Source organism: Corylus avellana, chromosome ca2 (assembly GCF_901000735.1).
Source record: "Corylus avellana chromosome ca2, CavTom2PMs-1.0".
Lineage (NCBI taxonomy): Eukaryota > Viridiplantae > Streptophyta > Magnoliopsida > Fagales > Betulaceae > Corylus > Corylus avellana.
In genome coordinates this window covers 2,415,894-2,432,761 of record NC_081542.1, presented here as the reverse complement: position 1 = coordinate 2,432,761, position 16,868 = coordinate 2,415,894, and the positions used below count along the sequence as shown (strand labels likewise).

The 16,868-nt window shown below is 36.2% G+C and overlaps 3 protein-coding genes across 6 annotated transcripts; 2 read left to right on the top strand and 1 right to left on the bottom strand.

Annotated features, from left to right (window-relative positions):
* The first annotated feature begins 136 nt into the window (after nt 1-136).
* LOC132168919 (disease resistance RPP13-like protein 4) lies at nt 137-5,457 on the top strand. The gene is made up of 2 exons (XM_059580004.1): nt 137-591; nt 2,592-5,457. The coding sequence occupies exon 2, from the start codon at nt 2,600-2,602 to the stop codon at nt 5,159-5,161; it is 2,562 nt and encodes an 853-aa protein (XP_059435987.1). The 5' UTR covers nt 137-591; nt 2,592-2,599; the 3' UTR covers nt 5,162-5,457.
* Nucleotides 5,458-6,269: 812 nt separating this feature from the next.
* On the bottom strand, nt 6,270-7,563 carry LOC132171876 (serine/threonine-protein kinase ZRK1-like). The gene has a single exon (XM_059583287.1). The coding sequence runs from the start codon at nt 7,466-7,468 to the stop codon at nt 6,443-6,445; it is 1,026 nt and encodes a 341-aa protein (XP_059439270.1). The 5' UTR covers nt 7,469-7,563; the 3' UTR covers nt 6,270-6,442.
* Nucleotides 7,564-9,546: 1,983 nt separating this feature from the next.
* LOC132168920 (phosphatidylinositol/phosphatidylcholine transfer protein SFH12) lies at nt 9,547-15,816 on the top strand. Of its 4 annotated transcripts, none has more exons than XM_059580009.1 (15): nt 9,547-9,803; nt 9,936-10,074; nt 10,560-10,821; nt 11,273-11,372; nt 11,558-11,824; nt 12,028-12,105; nt 12,200-12,301; nt 12,380-12,429; nt 12,595-12,694; nt 12,820-12,915; nt 13,096-13,209; nt 13,798-13,921; nt 14,819-15,171; nt 15,488-15,565; nt 15,668-15,816. In XM_059580009.1, the coding sequence occupies exons 2-15, from the start codon at nt 10,047-10,049 to the stop codon at nt 15,677-15,679; spliced, it is 1,764 nt and encodes a 587-aa protein (XP_059435992.1). In that variant the 5' UTR covers nt 9,547-9,803; nt 9,936-10,046; the 3' UTR covers nt 15,680-15,816. The 4 variants fall into 4 exon arrangements, with proteins under 4 accessions (XP_059435992.1, XP_059435990.1, XP_059435989.1 ...); XM_059580007.1 differs by having other exon boundaries at nt 14,780-15,171; XM_059580006.1 differs by having other exon boundaries at nt 14,777-15,171.
* Nucleotides 15,817-16,868: the final 1,052 nt, after the last annotated feature.

Sequence of the window (16,868 nt, the reverse complement as noted above, 5' to 3'; positions counted from 1 at the left end):
TTTAATTTTGATTAGGCCAAGCTTAATTGTGAAGCTTAAAAATTAAGTTTGTAATGTGATGAGACTCTAATTATAGTTTTAGCAATTTCTAAGAAACAGAGCAGCCGACCGGGGCTCTGGTCACTTGGGAAGGCAAGAGGAAGGAACCACAGAGATGAAAGGAAAGTTTAATGTCGTTTCTAGGTAATGCTGCCTTATTCTTCAAACCAACCGTGTGGACCAGTTCTAGTTGACCCATTGGGTTGTCGAGCAATTAGCGATCGCATTACCATAATGTCCTTGGGTTGTCATACTGGGTCTAATAATTGAAGGATGGTTATGTAAATTCAGGTCTGAAATATTGAAACAGGATGGCTCCAGCTTCCATTGGCAATTGGCATGAGCATATAAGCTTAATCATTACGGATCATCTATCCTTGAAGCTTTCTCATTCATCAATACTGGGGCTTCTGCATTAGAAAGATTGTTGACAATCTGTTTGATCTTTGGTCTGTGAGATTTGGAGGCTATTATTGGAGGTCAAAGTCACTTGGTTCTGTGAGATTCTGGGCATCATTGGAGAAGAGTTTAAACTGTGAACAGAACCCAATTGTAAGTTTAACGTACCCTGACTGCTTAGACTTTGTTCTGTTCCTTTTTGTTCTTCTTTCAATTCAATGTTAAAAGCATGATGAAACAAGTTTCTTAGAGTTATATTTGAGTCTTTCCCTTGTATTTTGCATTTGCACTGTTGTGTTCCAATTCTATGTTGCATTCTTGACTTGGAAAGGCCATATTTAGATAGATGGAAGACTTATATGCAATTTTTGTTTTCTGTCTCTTATTTTTCTGAATTGAGAAAATCTGCTTTGGTTGATGTTCCAAAACAGTCGATTGTATTGAATTTATAAAGAACTTTACTTGACATGTCAGTTACAATAGTTCTTAAACATCAGTATACTTTCTTACATGTGCAGAACAAACTAAAGATAAGTTACAAATATTCACAATTAAAGTTTGAAACACAAATAAACGATAAACTAGACAGCAAATTACAAAGCCGCGCATGAGCAGATGAGGACTTTGAAGAGTTTGATGCAGACTCAAACTTCTGCACGGTGTTGGTCATGTTGTTGTGGTTCATCCTGTCTCTAGATAGTAGTTGTTGGTTGCTAATTGTCTGATTTCTGTTTGTCTGCTATAACCTTAACACTTTTTTCTTCTCAAAACAAAAACAAAAACATTAACAAATGACTCAAACACAAATACCTTGAAAACAAAAAGACGGTTTTTACTTTTATGTCACATCAAAAAATGTTTTTTTCCCTCCAAAACACATTAACAAACAGAACATTGCATAGTTATTTTTGAATCTTGGCTTTTGGGGTTGGGAAACGTGTTAGAGAAGGAGATTATTAGTGCCCATCTGTTTAGTTGAGGGAAACAACTTCTTGAAAGAATATATAAGGGAAGCAACTTCATAAAAACAAGTTCCGGAACAAAAACAGTATTTGCTTTGGACAGAAATTTCCTCTAAACCGGTATGGAAGAAATATCCTCAAATCCATGTAAAATAGTGCCAAGTGTCTATAAACATTTAAAAGGCACATTAAATTTAATCTAAATTGGTAAATTGCTATTAATGAGGTTAAGAATTTAATGTGCATTTTAAATGTTTATAGATACTTGGCACTATTTTATATTGATTTGAGGATATTTCCTCCATACCAATTTGGAGGAAATTTCTATCTATTTACTTTTAACAGATATTGTTAAAGTACTAATTAAATAATTAATTTTTCTATTTTATATCAATTTCATATTTTTATATAAGTGGTGATTTAAGATATGAATGAACATTTTTCACACGAAAGAGAAAGAAATTGGTACTAACCAAAAAAAAAAAAAAAAACAAGACAAAGGAATGCTCCAATTTCTATGTAGCTTGGGAAGGTTATTTCTTAGGCTTGCCAGAACAGATTTAATCTCTGACATCTTCCTTTATAGTATGTTGCCAAACTTCCCCGTTTCCATGATTTCGACCACGATTCCTTGCATTTCTTTCTAGCCAAATATGGTAAATATGAGCTTACCAAACTAGCTACAGCAGAATACCTTGAAAACTGTTACCCTTTACATTCGCACTTGCCCACTATGAGTTCCACATCCATACTCCTATCTATGCATTAATTGAGCATAATTCTGGTAAATGCTTCCAAATTCTTTTAGAAAATCTACAATTGTAAAAATAAGTAATTTCTGCTTTCCAAGATTCTTCTACAAGTCAGTACACACATCGCATTCCCATTATAAAACCATTTAAGTAGTAAAACCTTTGTTGAAAATCTGTTTCTCACAGTTAGCTAAACTCCAAAAATATGCTCCGGAATCGCTCTTGGATGCCATATCAGCTTACGCCATTCAACTCTAGGCAATGGTAATCTAATAGCAGTCCAAGCAGCAGGGCATTGGCATTTTTTAGTAGGACACATTCTTCCTGAGATAACCTGATCTCTACTATTCTTGATTGGATTTCCTCCATTCTTTGATGATTCTTACTATAATATTTCATTAAATGTTGAAGACTCATTTCTCTTATAATGTTTTGCTAGGCAAAGACATGGTGGATGCAATAGTAAGCGTTTTCTTGGAAAAACTGCTTAATGCTCTTTCAGAAGAGAGCCGCGTTTTAAGCGAATTCAGAGATCAGTTTGAAAAATTGCAGAGTGAGCTCCTATTAATGCAAAGCTTCCTCAAAGATGTTGATAGGCTCAAAAGGAAGCAGCATACTCTTCGAGGGATCACGGTCAATTTACGAGAGCTGATTTTTGAAGCTGAAGACATATTAGCAGATTGCCAACTTCAGTCCAGGGATAATGAACTCTTTTCCACTGGTTGGTTAACGTGCATCTATCCGACAAAGATTCCAGGTCAATATCAGACTGGAAAGCGCCTCAAAGAAATCAATGAGAAAATTACCAAAATCAAACAAGACATTGCATCTTATTTCGGTGTCTCATTTTCAAACCAACCACAAATGGTGTATGGATGCAATGACTTATCCCAAAGATGGAGCTCACCTGTGTACGATCATACGAAAGTGGTAGGATTGGAAGGTGACAAAAGGAAGGTAAAAGATTGGCTATTTGAAGCAAATGATGGTATACTGACAATTGGAGTTGTTGGCATGGGTGGGTTAGGAAAGACCACCATTGCTCTGGAAGTTTACAATGATAGAGAAATAGAGGGACACTTTGAAAGAAGAATGTGGGTTTCTGTCTCACAAACTTTTAGTGAAGAACAAATTTTGAGAAGCATGTTAAGGAACTTGGGAGATGCTAGTGTTGGGGATGATCGAGGTGAATTGTTGAGGAAAATAAACCAATATCTCATAGGGAAGAAGTATTTGATTGTGATGGATGATGTGTGGGGCCATGACTTTGCTTGGTGGGAGAGAATTTTTGAAGGATTACCTAAAGGAAATGGAAGTAGTGTCATTATTACTTCAAGAATTGAGAAAGTTGTACAAAAGATGGGAGCGAGGGAAAACAGAATACATTGGCCTAAATTTCTCAGTAGGGATGATAGTTGGCTACTGTTTCGGAATATTGCATTTGCAGCAAGTGAAGGTGAGTGTAAATACCCTGAGCTAGAGAATATTGGGAAGGAGATTGTAGAGAAGTGCAAGGGTCTTCCATTAGCAATTAAGGTAGTTGGAGGAATGATGCTTTGTAAACCATCTCGATATCATGAATGGAAGCGAATCTTAGACCATTTCCGTGATGAATTAGCAGAAAATGATGATTCTGAGAGAGGCTTGATGGCTTCACTACAGTTGAGCTATGATGAGCTTCCACCTCATCTAAAGTCATGTTTTCTTTGTTTCTCTCTTTACCCAGAGGATTGTGTCATCAGTAAAGAGCAGTTGGTCCACTGGTGGATTGGAGAGTGTTTTGTCCCGCTGAGAAGTGGTAGATTAATAACTGAAGCCGGGGAAGATTGTTTCTCAGGATTAACCAATCGATGTTTGATTGAGGTTGTTGATAAGACTTACAATGGGACAATTTACACTTGCACAATTCATGATATGGTTCGTGATTTGGTGTTAAAAATCGCTGAAGATGATGCATTCTTTAAACAAGATGGAACAAGTAGTCGCCATTTGGGGATGACTAGCAGTTTGGATTCGAAGCACCTTATAGGCAATCAAAAGTTACGAGCTTTGTTGTCAACAACCAAGACTGCTGAAGTGAACAAGATTGCATCCAGCACTGCCAAAGCACTTTGCAAGCCTCAGTACTTGCGGGTACTTGATATTTCCAAATCAATCTTTGAAACATCCCTCTCAGGTATTCTAAATCAGATTGGTTCCCTTCAGCACTTAACTTACCTTAACTTAAGCAACACTCATCCATTGGTTCAATTCCCACCCTCACTTGAGAAGCTTGGTAACCTTCAGATTTTGGATGTAAGTTATTGTCAAAACCTGAAAATGCTTCCATCTTACATTGTGACTTTTAAGAAGCTGAAGGTCTTAGATGCGAGCCATTGCGGTTCACTTGAATGCTTTCCTAAAGGCCTAGGAAGGCTTTCAAACCTTGAAGTATTGCTAGGGTTTAGACCTGCAAGATCAAGCCAACCAGAAGGTTGTCGCATTGGAGAATTGAGAAATTTAGCGAAACTCAGGATGCTGAGCATACAAATAACTCGAGCTGATGAGATTGGAGATAATGAGATCAATGCATTGGTAAATCTCCAAGAACTGCAATATTTGTCCATGAGTTGCTTTGATAGTGATGGTAGTGACCTCATTACCAAGGTTGATAAACTCTGTCCTCCACAACAACTCCATGAGCTGTGTCTCCAATTTTATCCAGGAAAGATCAGTCCAATGTGGCTCAACCCCATATCACTTCCTGTATTAAGGTTTCTTTCAATTTCCTCTGGTAATATTGCAGAATTCCATCAGAGCTTTTGGGGAGATGACAATACTGTTTGGAAGATTGAGGCCTTGATGTTCGAATCTCTCTCTGATTTGGGAGTGGAATGGTCGAAGATGCAACGAGTTATGCCATCATTAAGGATTGTGAATGCGAGTTGGAGTCCAGAATTAGAGTTTTTCCCAGTTGACGAATCTGGGTTCAGAGGTGATGTCTGGAAGAAGGGAGAGCATAGAAGCTAAAGCTATAACAAATGCAAGGGCAATGGATCTGAATTCTGATGTATTATTGTTGATTATGGAACTTGAAATTTTTCTGTTTCTTATATGGTAATTGTTAAACTTGTAAGTTATATAGTAATTGTTATGCTTGTAAGAAATTGGTTTCCTTTTTTTGTTACAGTGTTACAGATATATCATGCCATTGGTCTGGACTAGCGGTCTTCAATGTGTAAGTTATTAAAGGTTTACTTTCAATGGCTAGAAATGTGAGAAAGAGTATGCTTATTTTTTTGTTTTTAATCTTTCTCTTAAAAAGTATGGCGAAAAGTAAAAAATCCAATACTTTATTTCTTGATCCTTTTCTCTTTTTGGGTACTTACTTCTTGGATAGCTTGTAGTATAATCTCATCAGCTTAAGTTTACAATTGTCAATTGTTTCTTGATTTCGGTCTTCAATAAGAGGGAAAAATACAATTTACTACCTACCATGAGTTTTGTTGAAGCATATATATATATTTTTTTTGATGGCTGGACCGGTTAACGGATCACTTGCAATGCTGCATAATAAGGATAAACTATCTGCAGTCAAAAGGTGGGCAGTGTGGTAAATCTTGTAACGTCGGCTTGTTAAACTGAATCACGTAAATCTTGATGTTCTGCTCAAATTTTTTTTTAATAAGTGAGGCTCAACACTTGAAATATTTAATTGAAATAGAAGGTGAATTGACGAAAACCATATTCGAATTCAAGACATCTGCTTTTCTACTATATTAAATCACCACTTTGTCCAAAAAAATTAAGTTTATAAAAAGAGATAAATTAAATTATTTAATTAATATTTAATATTATGCATCATCTCAAACGAAGATAATAGAATAGTGATAAGCAAGTTGCTCTTAAACTATTGAATAGTAATTAAAAACACTATTAAAAAAAAAACAAAAAGTGATCAATACATTGTATCGATCGGAATGAAGAAGCCAAAAGTGGTGATAAGCAAAGTTGCTCCGGGAAAAAGAAGGTTGATCTTCTTCTGTCCAATAATTCAAATATGGGGAAGTGGAAATACTAGCTCAGCCAGCCTGTTAAGTCTAAAAAATGGCAAAATTCGAAATTTCTAAAAACTAAAATGATATCAAATTCAACTGCATAATTAACTTTTATTTTATTTCTTTCTAAAATTACGAAAACAACCACCGATAGATTCACGTTCAACTCGGACAGAATGAAGATATCAAGGGTACAACTCTACAAAGACTTAAATTTCAAGCAAAACGAGGCTCAAGATCAAGCATAAAATTATCATGCGATGGACCGCTCAATCAACCTGAGTTCTTTTGTAACATCCACCATTGTCGGCCTTACATCTGGATCGCCCTCTATGCATGTGAGAGCAAGCTGTAGCACAGCTTGTAATTGCTGCTCCACACCAGTTCCTCCTCCCTCTGCCAAGATTGTAGGATCCGTAATATTACTGGCGTGGTTTCTCAAATAACCTAGCAACTTCTCATTCTTAAAATCATTACCAGCTAGTTTGCATAAACGATAACTATCTTGTCCAGTTAAAAGCTGTAATAGAACCATACCAAAGCTATAGACATCCGTTTTCTCTGTTACGATGCTTGTAGCCATATATCTAGGGCATAAGGAACCCAAAGTTCCGATCACCCGATCAACTACCACGTGAGTTTCACCCTCAGGAATTGAAATGGAATGTGAAAAATCACACAATTTGGGAACGTCATCATGGTCTAAGAAGATATTTTCCAATTTTATATGCCTATGGATGATGGGTCTGAAGAATGCTGTGTGAAGATATGCAATTACATAAGCAATTTGCCTTGCAATCTTTAACCTACTATGCCACACCATGGACATACCTTGTCGTCGAGAGATATCAATTTGATCGGCAAGGACTCCATTTTGAGCATATTCATACACTAAAGTCGGAGTTGAAGTCTCGAGACAACATCCTACCAGTCTTAGAATGTTTTTGTGAGCGCTCGTCTTTGCTGAAATAGCTATATCAGTTAGGGCCAAGTCCTTTGTGGAAATAGCTATACTCCCTACGGCCAAGTCCTTTCTGGACACTTCTTTATAACTCTTAATGGAAAGTATTCTGCCTTCAAAAGAACCCTTGTACAATTCATACCCCTGGTCTGCATGAAGAATAAGGCGATGATCAAAGCTATTGGTTGCCAAGATAAGCTGTTGATAGGAGAAGGTACGGATGGGCATAGGCCTGCCGTTACAAGAGGCCACCACCTTCTCCAATACAAGCCCTCCGTTCTCTAGAAATGCTCTCTTTCTCTCTCTCTTTCCGGCCATTCTTGACAGATGTTCTTCTTCTTCTTCTCCCCCCACCCTGCAGGGCTTGAATGTGGGTTCACTTTAATTAATACCCTTTCCCCCAGCGTCCCCGAAAGCAGATGGATATTTCGTGGGAAGTAAGTGTAGCGCAAACCTTCTTTGACAATACTGGAGGAGAAGTAATTAATAATTGGGAGGAACAGTCAACATGTCCCACGCGCAAAGTCTCTATCTGACTATCTCCACTCGTGGGAAAAGGATCCTTTCCATTTCAAAATCCTTTCATTTCCTCCATTTAGTGCATTTTGAAGGGTAGTGTTGTCTAAAATTTTTAATGATAGTAGTGCATTAAATGCAATACTCTTCAAAATGCACTAAATGGAGGAAATGGAGGGATTTTGAAATGGAGAGAATCCTATTCCCCACTCGTGAGGGATGCTTCAGTGCATTCTGTGGTCCGCATTGAAGCATCCCTCACGAGTGGGGTGGCCCATTTATCAATTTTCTTGTAACTACAAAATTAATAAAGCATTTATATTTATAAATGAAAAGAAAAAGTATCCAAAGAAACAGAAACAGAGGAATGGGGTGGCCCATATAGGCCATGGCCACCCCCCAACTCACAAGGAAAAAATAAATAAAAAATTGAAGGTAAAAAAAAAAATTTCCTTGGCCCCTACCCATACGAAACTCTGCCTCCGTCCTTGCATGGAACACTTACCAAAAGAACAACCACAAATCAATAGGACAAAACAATAAGACAACCTACCATATAAAATTTAAATTTCATTTGAAAAATCGGTTAATTGTCGGTTAATCGATGAAATTTTTTGTATACTGCCTACCAAACCGAACCAATGTCAAAATAATATTTTTATTCTGCCTACCGACTGCTGAAAGTTAATTGTTTATCAGTGATGATTCAATGACGGTAAATTGTAAATTTGCTCACCCCTAATTGGGGAGACCATTCAACATGTCCTACACAAAGTCTTTACATGTAACCTTTGTCAACAATAAAATATTAGATGATTGGGGTGGGTATGATTAGGTAGGTCTAAATTGAGGGATTGATTAGCCTCATGAATTTAAACTACATTTGAAATATATGAGAATATTAAATAGATCCTGCAAAATAATTAGAAAACGTATTACACCACTACCAAACAACAATATTATGATCACCTTCATACGGATTGATTTAAAATTATACTACTAGATTGCTGTTCGTAAAGACTACATATATAAATATTTAAGTCTACGAAAGTATATTAATATATAAGTCTACGGACCACAGTCGTCCCTTCTTATTTTGTAATAAAAAATATATTATATTTTTATTTTATAACTATTTTATAATATTAATATGATAATTTACACCCTTTTTTTTTTTTGTGCTCTTTCTCTTATTATTTTTTTACAAGTAGGGTTTACATCTATTTGAATTTCTCAAATTAAGAGAATATAGTCTCGAAAACATTTTCTAAAATGTGAATCCCACAAAATAATAATAATAATAATAAATCTCAAAACCGTTTTTACCCTTCTTTGGAAAACACATTAACAAAAATACGCATTTATTAGAGTATTTTTCATTCCGTTCTCTAAATTTATTCTCTATTTTAGTTTTTTCTTTTTTTTTAAAGTAACAAAAATCATTTCTTTTTTTAATATTTTAGCTATCTACTTTTTCAAAACTAAGAATCTATTTTTAATGTTCCATTTAAATATCTTTTTTAAGAATTTATTTATTTTATTCTTGAAATGAGAGTGAATGCCAAACTTTTTATGTTTTTTTTTTTTTTAATGATTTGAGAAGAGCTCTCTAGTAGTAGTAGGGAGCACTGTTCATACTTCATACTACCCCAAATTGTTTCCTAAAATAGAAATTTCTCAAAATAAGGAGCGGGATGAGAATGCTGTTAAAGCGACTTGAACAACCGCTGCAATTATTTTAAAGAAAAACTAACGGCTATTTGAGAGTGGGGAAGGCAAAACGACGAGAGGTTTCCCCCGTTTAATATCATACAATACGACGCCAAGCAGTAAAACCATTTTGCCGGGAAACAGCTAAAAGGCGCTTTAGTTGGATCCGTTAGGTTTTGAGCGGAGTGGCCTCGCATTTCGCCTCTCTCTCTCTCTCAGAGCAATAACAGCTGGAGAAATCCAATGGCGCTGAGACAAGGTCAAGATCATATGCTCTCGCGCCTTGTGCGGTCGTGTCTGCACCTCATTGTATCTCCGCCATTTTCTAACAGACGCTCTTATTCTTCAGAATTACACGCTCTTTTATACTCTACTTTCTCTGCCTCTCCCCCCCCGCAAAACCTCTTTCAAGGGTTTCGATTTTTAGGTAAAAATTACGATTTTATGTTTTATTTTATTATTTTTCTTGTTCTTGTTGAAGAATTGGAGATAGATATTGTTTGATTGAGTGACTTTTTTCTTTTTAAGTTTTGGTGATGAAATATTGGTGGGAATGTAGGCATTTGGGCAAGGCTTTGGTGGTTCTCGCAATTTCTGTGATATGAGTGCTTGATTCTTCTTCCCTCTGTTTCGTCGAAGCCGATACAGCAATTACTTACTGAGTGACACCATGTCTGCACCACTTTCTCCAAAACCTGGTAAGCCCGGTTCGAAATCTTTTCATGTTTCTTCGTATATTTCCTTGTTAATAAATAATAAGTTCCTTATCAGGTTCATATTCCCTTGTGCACCGACCATAAGAGCTAGAGTTTGGAATGTGATGCATTATTGTTTTAAAAAGATTCCAAATATTCAGTAAATGGAAAACTTTCTGTGATTTTATTCACCTGTGCACGAATATCAGCAATATTGCCACCAGTCAGAGTGTAAGTAGGATTATATATATCTGCAGAAGAATAGTATTAAGGGTTCAACTGTAATGATAATTATTATCTTGTTTCTTTTTTTTCTTGGGTGTTTAACAGCCAAAGAATTTTGTTGCCTGCTGATTGCACAAATAGATTTATATTCATATGCTTTGACATGCTGAGAATGAAAATAGCAATGATAGGAAACTCTTTAATTTTTTTCTATTTTGATACCTCACATATGGTGGTTATATATAATGATAGTATGCTTACAGCCCAGGAAAGATCTGATGTTGAAAACTTCGATGATGAGAAGAGGACTAGAATTGGGTCTTTGAAGCAGAAAGCAATCAATGCCTCCACCAAGTTCAGGCATTCGCTGACAAGAAAGGGTAGGAAAAGTAGTAAAGTCATGTCTGTTGAAATCGAGGATGTGCATGATGTGGAGGAGTTGCAGGCTGTGGATGCTTTCCGTCAAGCGCTTATATTGGAGGAGCTACTGCCTGCGAAGCACGATGATTATCATATGATGCTCAGGTGTTTTTTTTTTTTGTTCCACCATCAGTTCTGTGGATGAATGTGTATGGTTTTGGTTCTACTACATGGCCATAGATAAACAAAATTTGTTTATAAAGAAGTAAAGGAAAAAGGATAATTTTTTAAAGGGAAAAATGGATTATTCAGATTATAAACAATATGTTCATGTATGTATACTTCTGTTAGATTGGTAAATTATCATATATCCCATTCTTCTAAGCTCACAGTTGCATATAACTGCACTGAAATCAATGTGTTGCCAGAAGATTAAACATCTTAGTTAATATTTGACAGTGCCTTTGGAAGTAAATGGCATGCATTGAGTAGTTTGTGAAGATTAATTCTATGAAAGAGGGGACGAACATAAGGGCTGTACTTCTTTTCTTATAAAATGCCATTTGTTTAAACTTTTTATCAAGTAATTTTAAAACGTTGCCCTTTGATTCTACAGATTTTTGAAGGCCAGGAAATTCGATATTGAAAAAACAAAGCAAATGTGGTCTGACACAATCCAGTGGAGGAAGGAATTTGGTGCTGACACTATTATTGAGGTATTTATTGCAGAAACGGGTGGCCGAGGCTACAGATGGTTCAAAGTTTTTATTATTTATTTGCTTTCATTTTTTGCTCTAATTGTGCTTTCTTTTCTATTTTCAAAAAAGAAGTTTAATTTCCCAAGTGTGCCACTTCAGCTGAGCTGCATTCATTTTTTCTTTTCTTATCCCTTTTTCTAAAGGACTTTGAATTTAAAGAAATCGATGAAGTCCTGGAATACTATCCCCAAGGGCATCATGGAGTAGATAAGGATGGACGACCTGTGTACATCGAGAGATTAGGCAAAGTAGATCCAACCAAGCTGATGCAGGTCACAAACATGGACCGATATGTGAAATACCATGTACGGGAGTTTGAGAGGACATTTGCTGTAAAGTTCCCAGCTTGTTCAATTGCAGCAAAGAAGCACATTGATCAAAGTACAACCATCCTGGATGTGCAAGGAGTGGTACGTGAGAACAATAATAAAAAATTAGGTAGCTGTAATTTTGCAAAGGTGCCTACAAAATTAAAAAAGATCCTGTAGAGCACAAACAATGAGAGAAGAGAGAGAGATAGTGAGGGAGAATGTTTTGCAAAGCAATCTTGATGTTCTGTTTATTTTTTATTTTTTTGGATAATGATTATCTTGATGTTGAATCAATGCCACAGGGACTGAAAAATTTCAACAAAGCTGCCAGGGAACTTATTGGTTCGCTTCAGAAGATTGATGGTGACAATTATCCCGAGGTAATGTCTTTCTGATTTGTTGTCTATGTACCTTGTATTTATACTGAAGATAACAGGACTATTGATGCCATGTGGATTTTTTTCTTCACTGCAGACTTTGAGTCGGATGTTCATCATCAATGCTGGTTCTGGATTTAGAATATTGTGGAACACTGTGAAGTCTTTCCTTGACCCTAACACTACAGCAAAAATCCATGTATGGACACATCTTATGCTGAATCTGCTTGTTTTGATTTAGGGAATGTATTAATCAGTAACTCGTATTATTAACCAGGTTCTTGGCAATAAATACCAGAGCAAGTTGCTTGAAATAATTGATGCTAGGTAAAAGTTTCTAATGATTAAAGTACTTTGCACTTCTATCTCATCTTGGTTTCTTATCTTACTTTTTTTTATTATATCTACTCTATTTTAGATGAGTAATTTCTTCTTTCATTTTTCCATTTTTCTTTTTGTACTTAAAATTATTTGGCTGTCTTGGTGCACCAGTGAGTTGCCAGAATTTCTAGGAGGCACTTGTACCTGTGCCGATCAAGGAGGCTGCATGCGTTCTGATAAAGGCCCATGGAAGGACAATGAGATACTAAACGTGATTTAGAAAACTCCTTTTTTACAATTTTCAGTTTTCCCCTGTTACTTACAAGTCGACGGACTATCTTTGTATGATTTAAACTAGAATTAGCAACCTTATTTATTTGATTTATGGACCTGCAGATGGTTCAAAATGGTGATCATAAATGTACAAAGAAACCCAAGACTCAAATCACTGAGGAGAAGACAATTTCTGAGGACAAGATAGTGTACACCAAGGTCTTGCTTGATCTTTGAACATGTATCTGTTCTGCTTTTTTCCTCATTGATATACCCCTCTAATTGTAATGTTTTTTGGTGCTGGATTATCTCCATCCGAATTATTTGTGCTTTCCAATGGCTTTCCGTGCTCCTTGTCAATGATAAACTGACTAATTTATTTCATGTGTCCTTTTTCAGGGACGTGACTCTTCCAGCATGGAGGCAGCTCCAGATGTAGATGACATGCAATCTTTCCCTTATAGACTTCCAGGGGAGCATATCAAGCACACACAACTCGCTCCTATCCGTGAAGTAAGTATTGCAGGCTTCATGTTTAATCTTGTCAATAATTTTTTTTTTTCAAAAAAAAAAAAAAAAAACTCTGTCTCTGTGTCAGAAGCTAGTTTAAGCAGAAAGAGTTGCTTAGGGCATCTGGAAAATATTTTTGCACCATTGGCATTCATTCTCTTGATGAATCCAATGAAGCTAAATTCAAAGGACCTTGTTTATAGTGTGAGGCATCCAAGTTGGAATGCCTGGTGGTGGAATATATTAGGTTCATAAGTACCTAGAAACCTTGTTCTACGGGTTGTTGAGCATTACTTTTTTTTTATTTTGGACACGTGACTCTGAAAAGACTGGAGCGCCATGGGTTCCTAGTATGACACAAGTCAAAATGCCCTCCTTTGTTTGTCTTCATAGTAGGTGTTGGGGGATCTGAAATGGGTAGAGTTCCACTTCGTTTTATTTGTGTTTGATGTACATGCACTCTTTTATGCTCACTTATTTCTTCATCCCCCGCAACCCCCGGCTCGGAGGCTTCCCGATTTCCTCTGTATTTTGTCGCTTTTGTCAATATAAGTGACAGTTCTAACTTTTGATGAACAACAAACCCCACAGGTTTCCATTACACAAGATTTCCAAGAAACCTACAGGTATGAAGAATTTGTCCCAGTGGTTGATAAAAAAGTGGATCTGACTTGGCAAAAGATGGTAGATAATGAAAGATTTTCCCTTTCAAAAGGTACACCGCCTATGTTTATTGTTGCAGATATACATACATACTCATTTTTAAAGTATTTATGGGCTCTTATCTATATCATGAAGAGTAATAAAGTAACTGCACAGATCTGAGCATGACTATTAGGCTTGCCTATTTTTCCTGACATAGTTTGTTTTGGAATTTCAAGAAGAAATTAGAAAGAAGTGGCAATTGTTTCCCTACGTTTACTTTCAGACATTTGAATTAGATCTGGGATCATTTACGAAAAAATGGGGGAACCTGGACCTGGTGTGTTCAGCATGTTCCTCCATCTAACTCGAGTATTCACAATGTTATGAACTGGTCCGGTGTCTGCATATGTCATGGCTTTACAGCACCTGTCACAACATGTCACCTAGGAAGAAGATACAGGAGAAAATTGTACTTATGTTGCATATGTTAGTTTTCACTAATTAGCCTAGTTAAATCATAAGCTTTAGTCAGGAAGAGCATCATAATTCTGTCAACCATTTTCTTTTAGTTGATTACAAAGCAAAACAGGGTGCTATTGCTAATATAATGATGATGACCAATTTTTATCAACACTTCTATTATTTCCTTCTTAAGAATTTATGATATATAGGCTTTTCCTGATAGAGATACCCTTTATGAAACCAGCAAATGGTAGAGTATATTTGTATGCATGTGGACCATTTTTTGATAGATTAAATTCACGATTGTGTGAATTTTTGGGGTTATATGCTTTCCTTATGCAAAAACAATGTTTAGGCGACCTTATTCTTTCTTTTGTATTTTGCCTTCCGATCCAAATAGCATTTGCTATATTATTTTGAAAAAAAAATCATACATATTATAAGTTTTCTATAACTTCAGCAGCAGATTGTTTTGCCATGCATGATGCTTGCAAAATTCCTGAAGGGTTCAGCTCTCAAATTTTTACTGGTCTTATGGCCATTATTATGGGCATTGTCACCATGGTCAGATTGACCCGCAACATGCCCAAGAAGGTCACAGATGCCACCATCTACTCCAGCCCCTTTTACTGTGTTGACACCATGTTCAAAGGCCAGGCACCTTCACACCAGTTTCCTGAACCTGCCATCTCTGGCGTCGAGTACATGTCTGTCTTGAAACGCATGGCTGAATTGGAAGAGAAAGTTAGTGTTTTGAGCATGAAACCTGCTGGCATGCCAGCTGAGAAGGAACAAATACTGAATGCTGCTATAAGCCGGGTTGATGCCTTGGAGCAAGAGCTTATGGCAACCAAGAAGGTACTCATTGTTGGTTTCCAGGAAATTCCTTGTTATGCATATAATTAAAGATAGCAGTAAAAGCCGGTCAAAAGGGGGGGAAAACAAAAGCTATTATTTGCATGATGATTGTGTCCTATTTGTTTAGAGACCTGCTATTCTTTCATCTCTTATCCATATTTTTTTCAAATCCACCATTGGATATGTAAGACCCACATGATCCAATGGTGGATTTGAAAAAAATATGGTAGCAAAAGTTTTGGGAATCCTATCCAATTAGATACCTGATTGTGTTGGAGGTTTTTTGATCCCATACTGATTACTCTTGGATTTTCAGGCTTTAGAGGACTCACTTGTCCATCAAGAGGAGCTCATAGCTTATCTTGACAAAAAGAAGAAGAAGAAGAAGAAATTGGTATGTTACCAAAGACCATAACATTGCTGTATTTATTTTTGTTCATCAACATTAAGTTTTAGGTGGAATTGTCTGATTTTCAAACTTTGGCATATAATGCAGTTTAGCTGGTGAAGAAGGAAATGCTGAACGCCTAGAGATGCTCTCTCAGGATACCAAGTGCGGTGATGTTCACTTCTCCAAAGCCACCTAAATGTACTCTCCGTCCCCTTGCAAAATATATAAATCAAAAGCTTTTGTCGAATATTTAATTTGCGTATATATATAATATATATATTCAGTAATAATTGGGGTCCCGTCCATCTAAATGCCAAACAAGTCTTAGAGCATCAATTTTTATTGTCCTTATTATGGTGTGGATGATGACCAAAGAGAGAGAATGCCACCAAGGTTGGTGCACCTATAAACAAGTGATATTCTCGATGCTTGTGCTCCGTGATAAGGAGCAAAAGGCCAGAGATTAAGATCTTGGATGGCAAATAAAACAAAAAGAAAAAGAAAAAAAGAAAAACAGTGTTGGAAGAGGAAAATGAGGTATTACAATTCTTAATATAATCGATTTACAAATATTTGACCATCTACATTTTAGTAGCTAACGTGATAAGTGGTAGCGTTAGTTTGTAAACTAATCTGAGGCCGAAACTAGAAAAAGAGATACAGAAGGGGAGGATATAACCAATCGATGAAGGAACAAGGAACGTTGTGTTTTGATAGAGGTATGAGAGCCGTTTTGTTAGAATGTTTTAACATCGGAAAACCATGGAAAACACAACTAATTTGAATACCCATGTGACCTAGCAAGCAATAAGCACTTACTTACATAAATGGAAATGACAAGTATAATATGGGTTATTACATGGTAGATAGTATTTTAGTAACTAATATGATAATATGATAAGTGAAATATAAATTAGAAAAAGAAACTTATAATTTATAGTACTCTTATGAGCACTAATAAAAGACTGACTAATTTTGCTAAACATGAACAATTGTCATATATAGAGGTCGACCAATTTGCACATGAGTAGAGCCCAGTACAATAAAAACGTGGGCAAGCATTAAGTCCATGAGAGTAGCTAGCCTGGTAAGCAGGAAGAGGATCCTCTTCATTTCAAATAAAATGAAGAATATTCGGTTAGTCTTTTTTAGAAGGGTAAAATTGTCATTTTAATTTTTTTTTGACAATTTTACCCTTCTAAAATACACTAACCAGATACTATTCATTTTATTTGAAATGGAGATGATACTTTTCCTGGTAAGCATAAGTTAGGCTTATCTAATTTTCATAATTTCAGTAGTAAAT

Bases quoted from the DNA above. Each gene is read 5' to 3' on its own strand.
- LOC132171876 (XM_059583287.1), bottom strand. From the start codon at position 7,468: ATGGCCGGAAAGAGAGAGAGAAAGAGAGCATTTCTAGAGAACGGAGGG.
- LOC132168920 (XM_059580005.1), top strand. From the start codon at position 10,047: ATGTCTGCACCACTTTCTCCAAAACCTG. The intron at 11,373-11,557 runs GTATTTATTGCA...CTTTTTCTAAAG, and splicing joins GTGCTGACACTATTATTGAG to GACTTTGAATTTAAAGAAAT. The intron at 13,922-14,773 runs GTACACCGCCTA...CTATAACTTCAG, and splicing joins AAGATTTTCCCTTTCAAAAG to CAGCAGATTGTTTTGCCATG.
- LOC132168919 (XM_059580004.1), top strand. From the start codon at position 2,600: ATGGTGGATGCAATAGTAAGCGTTTTCTTGGAAAAACTGCTTAATGCT.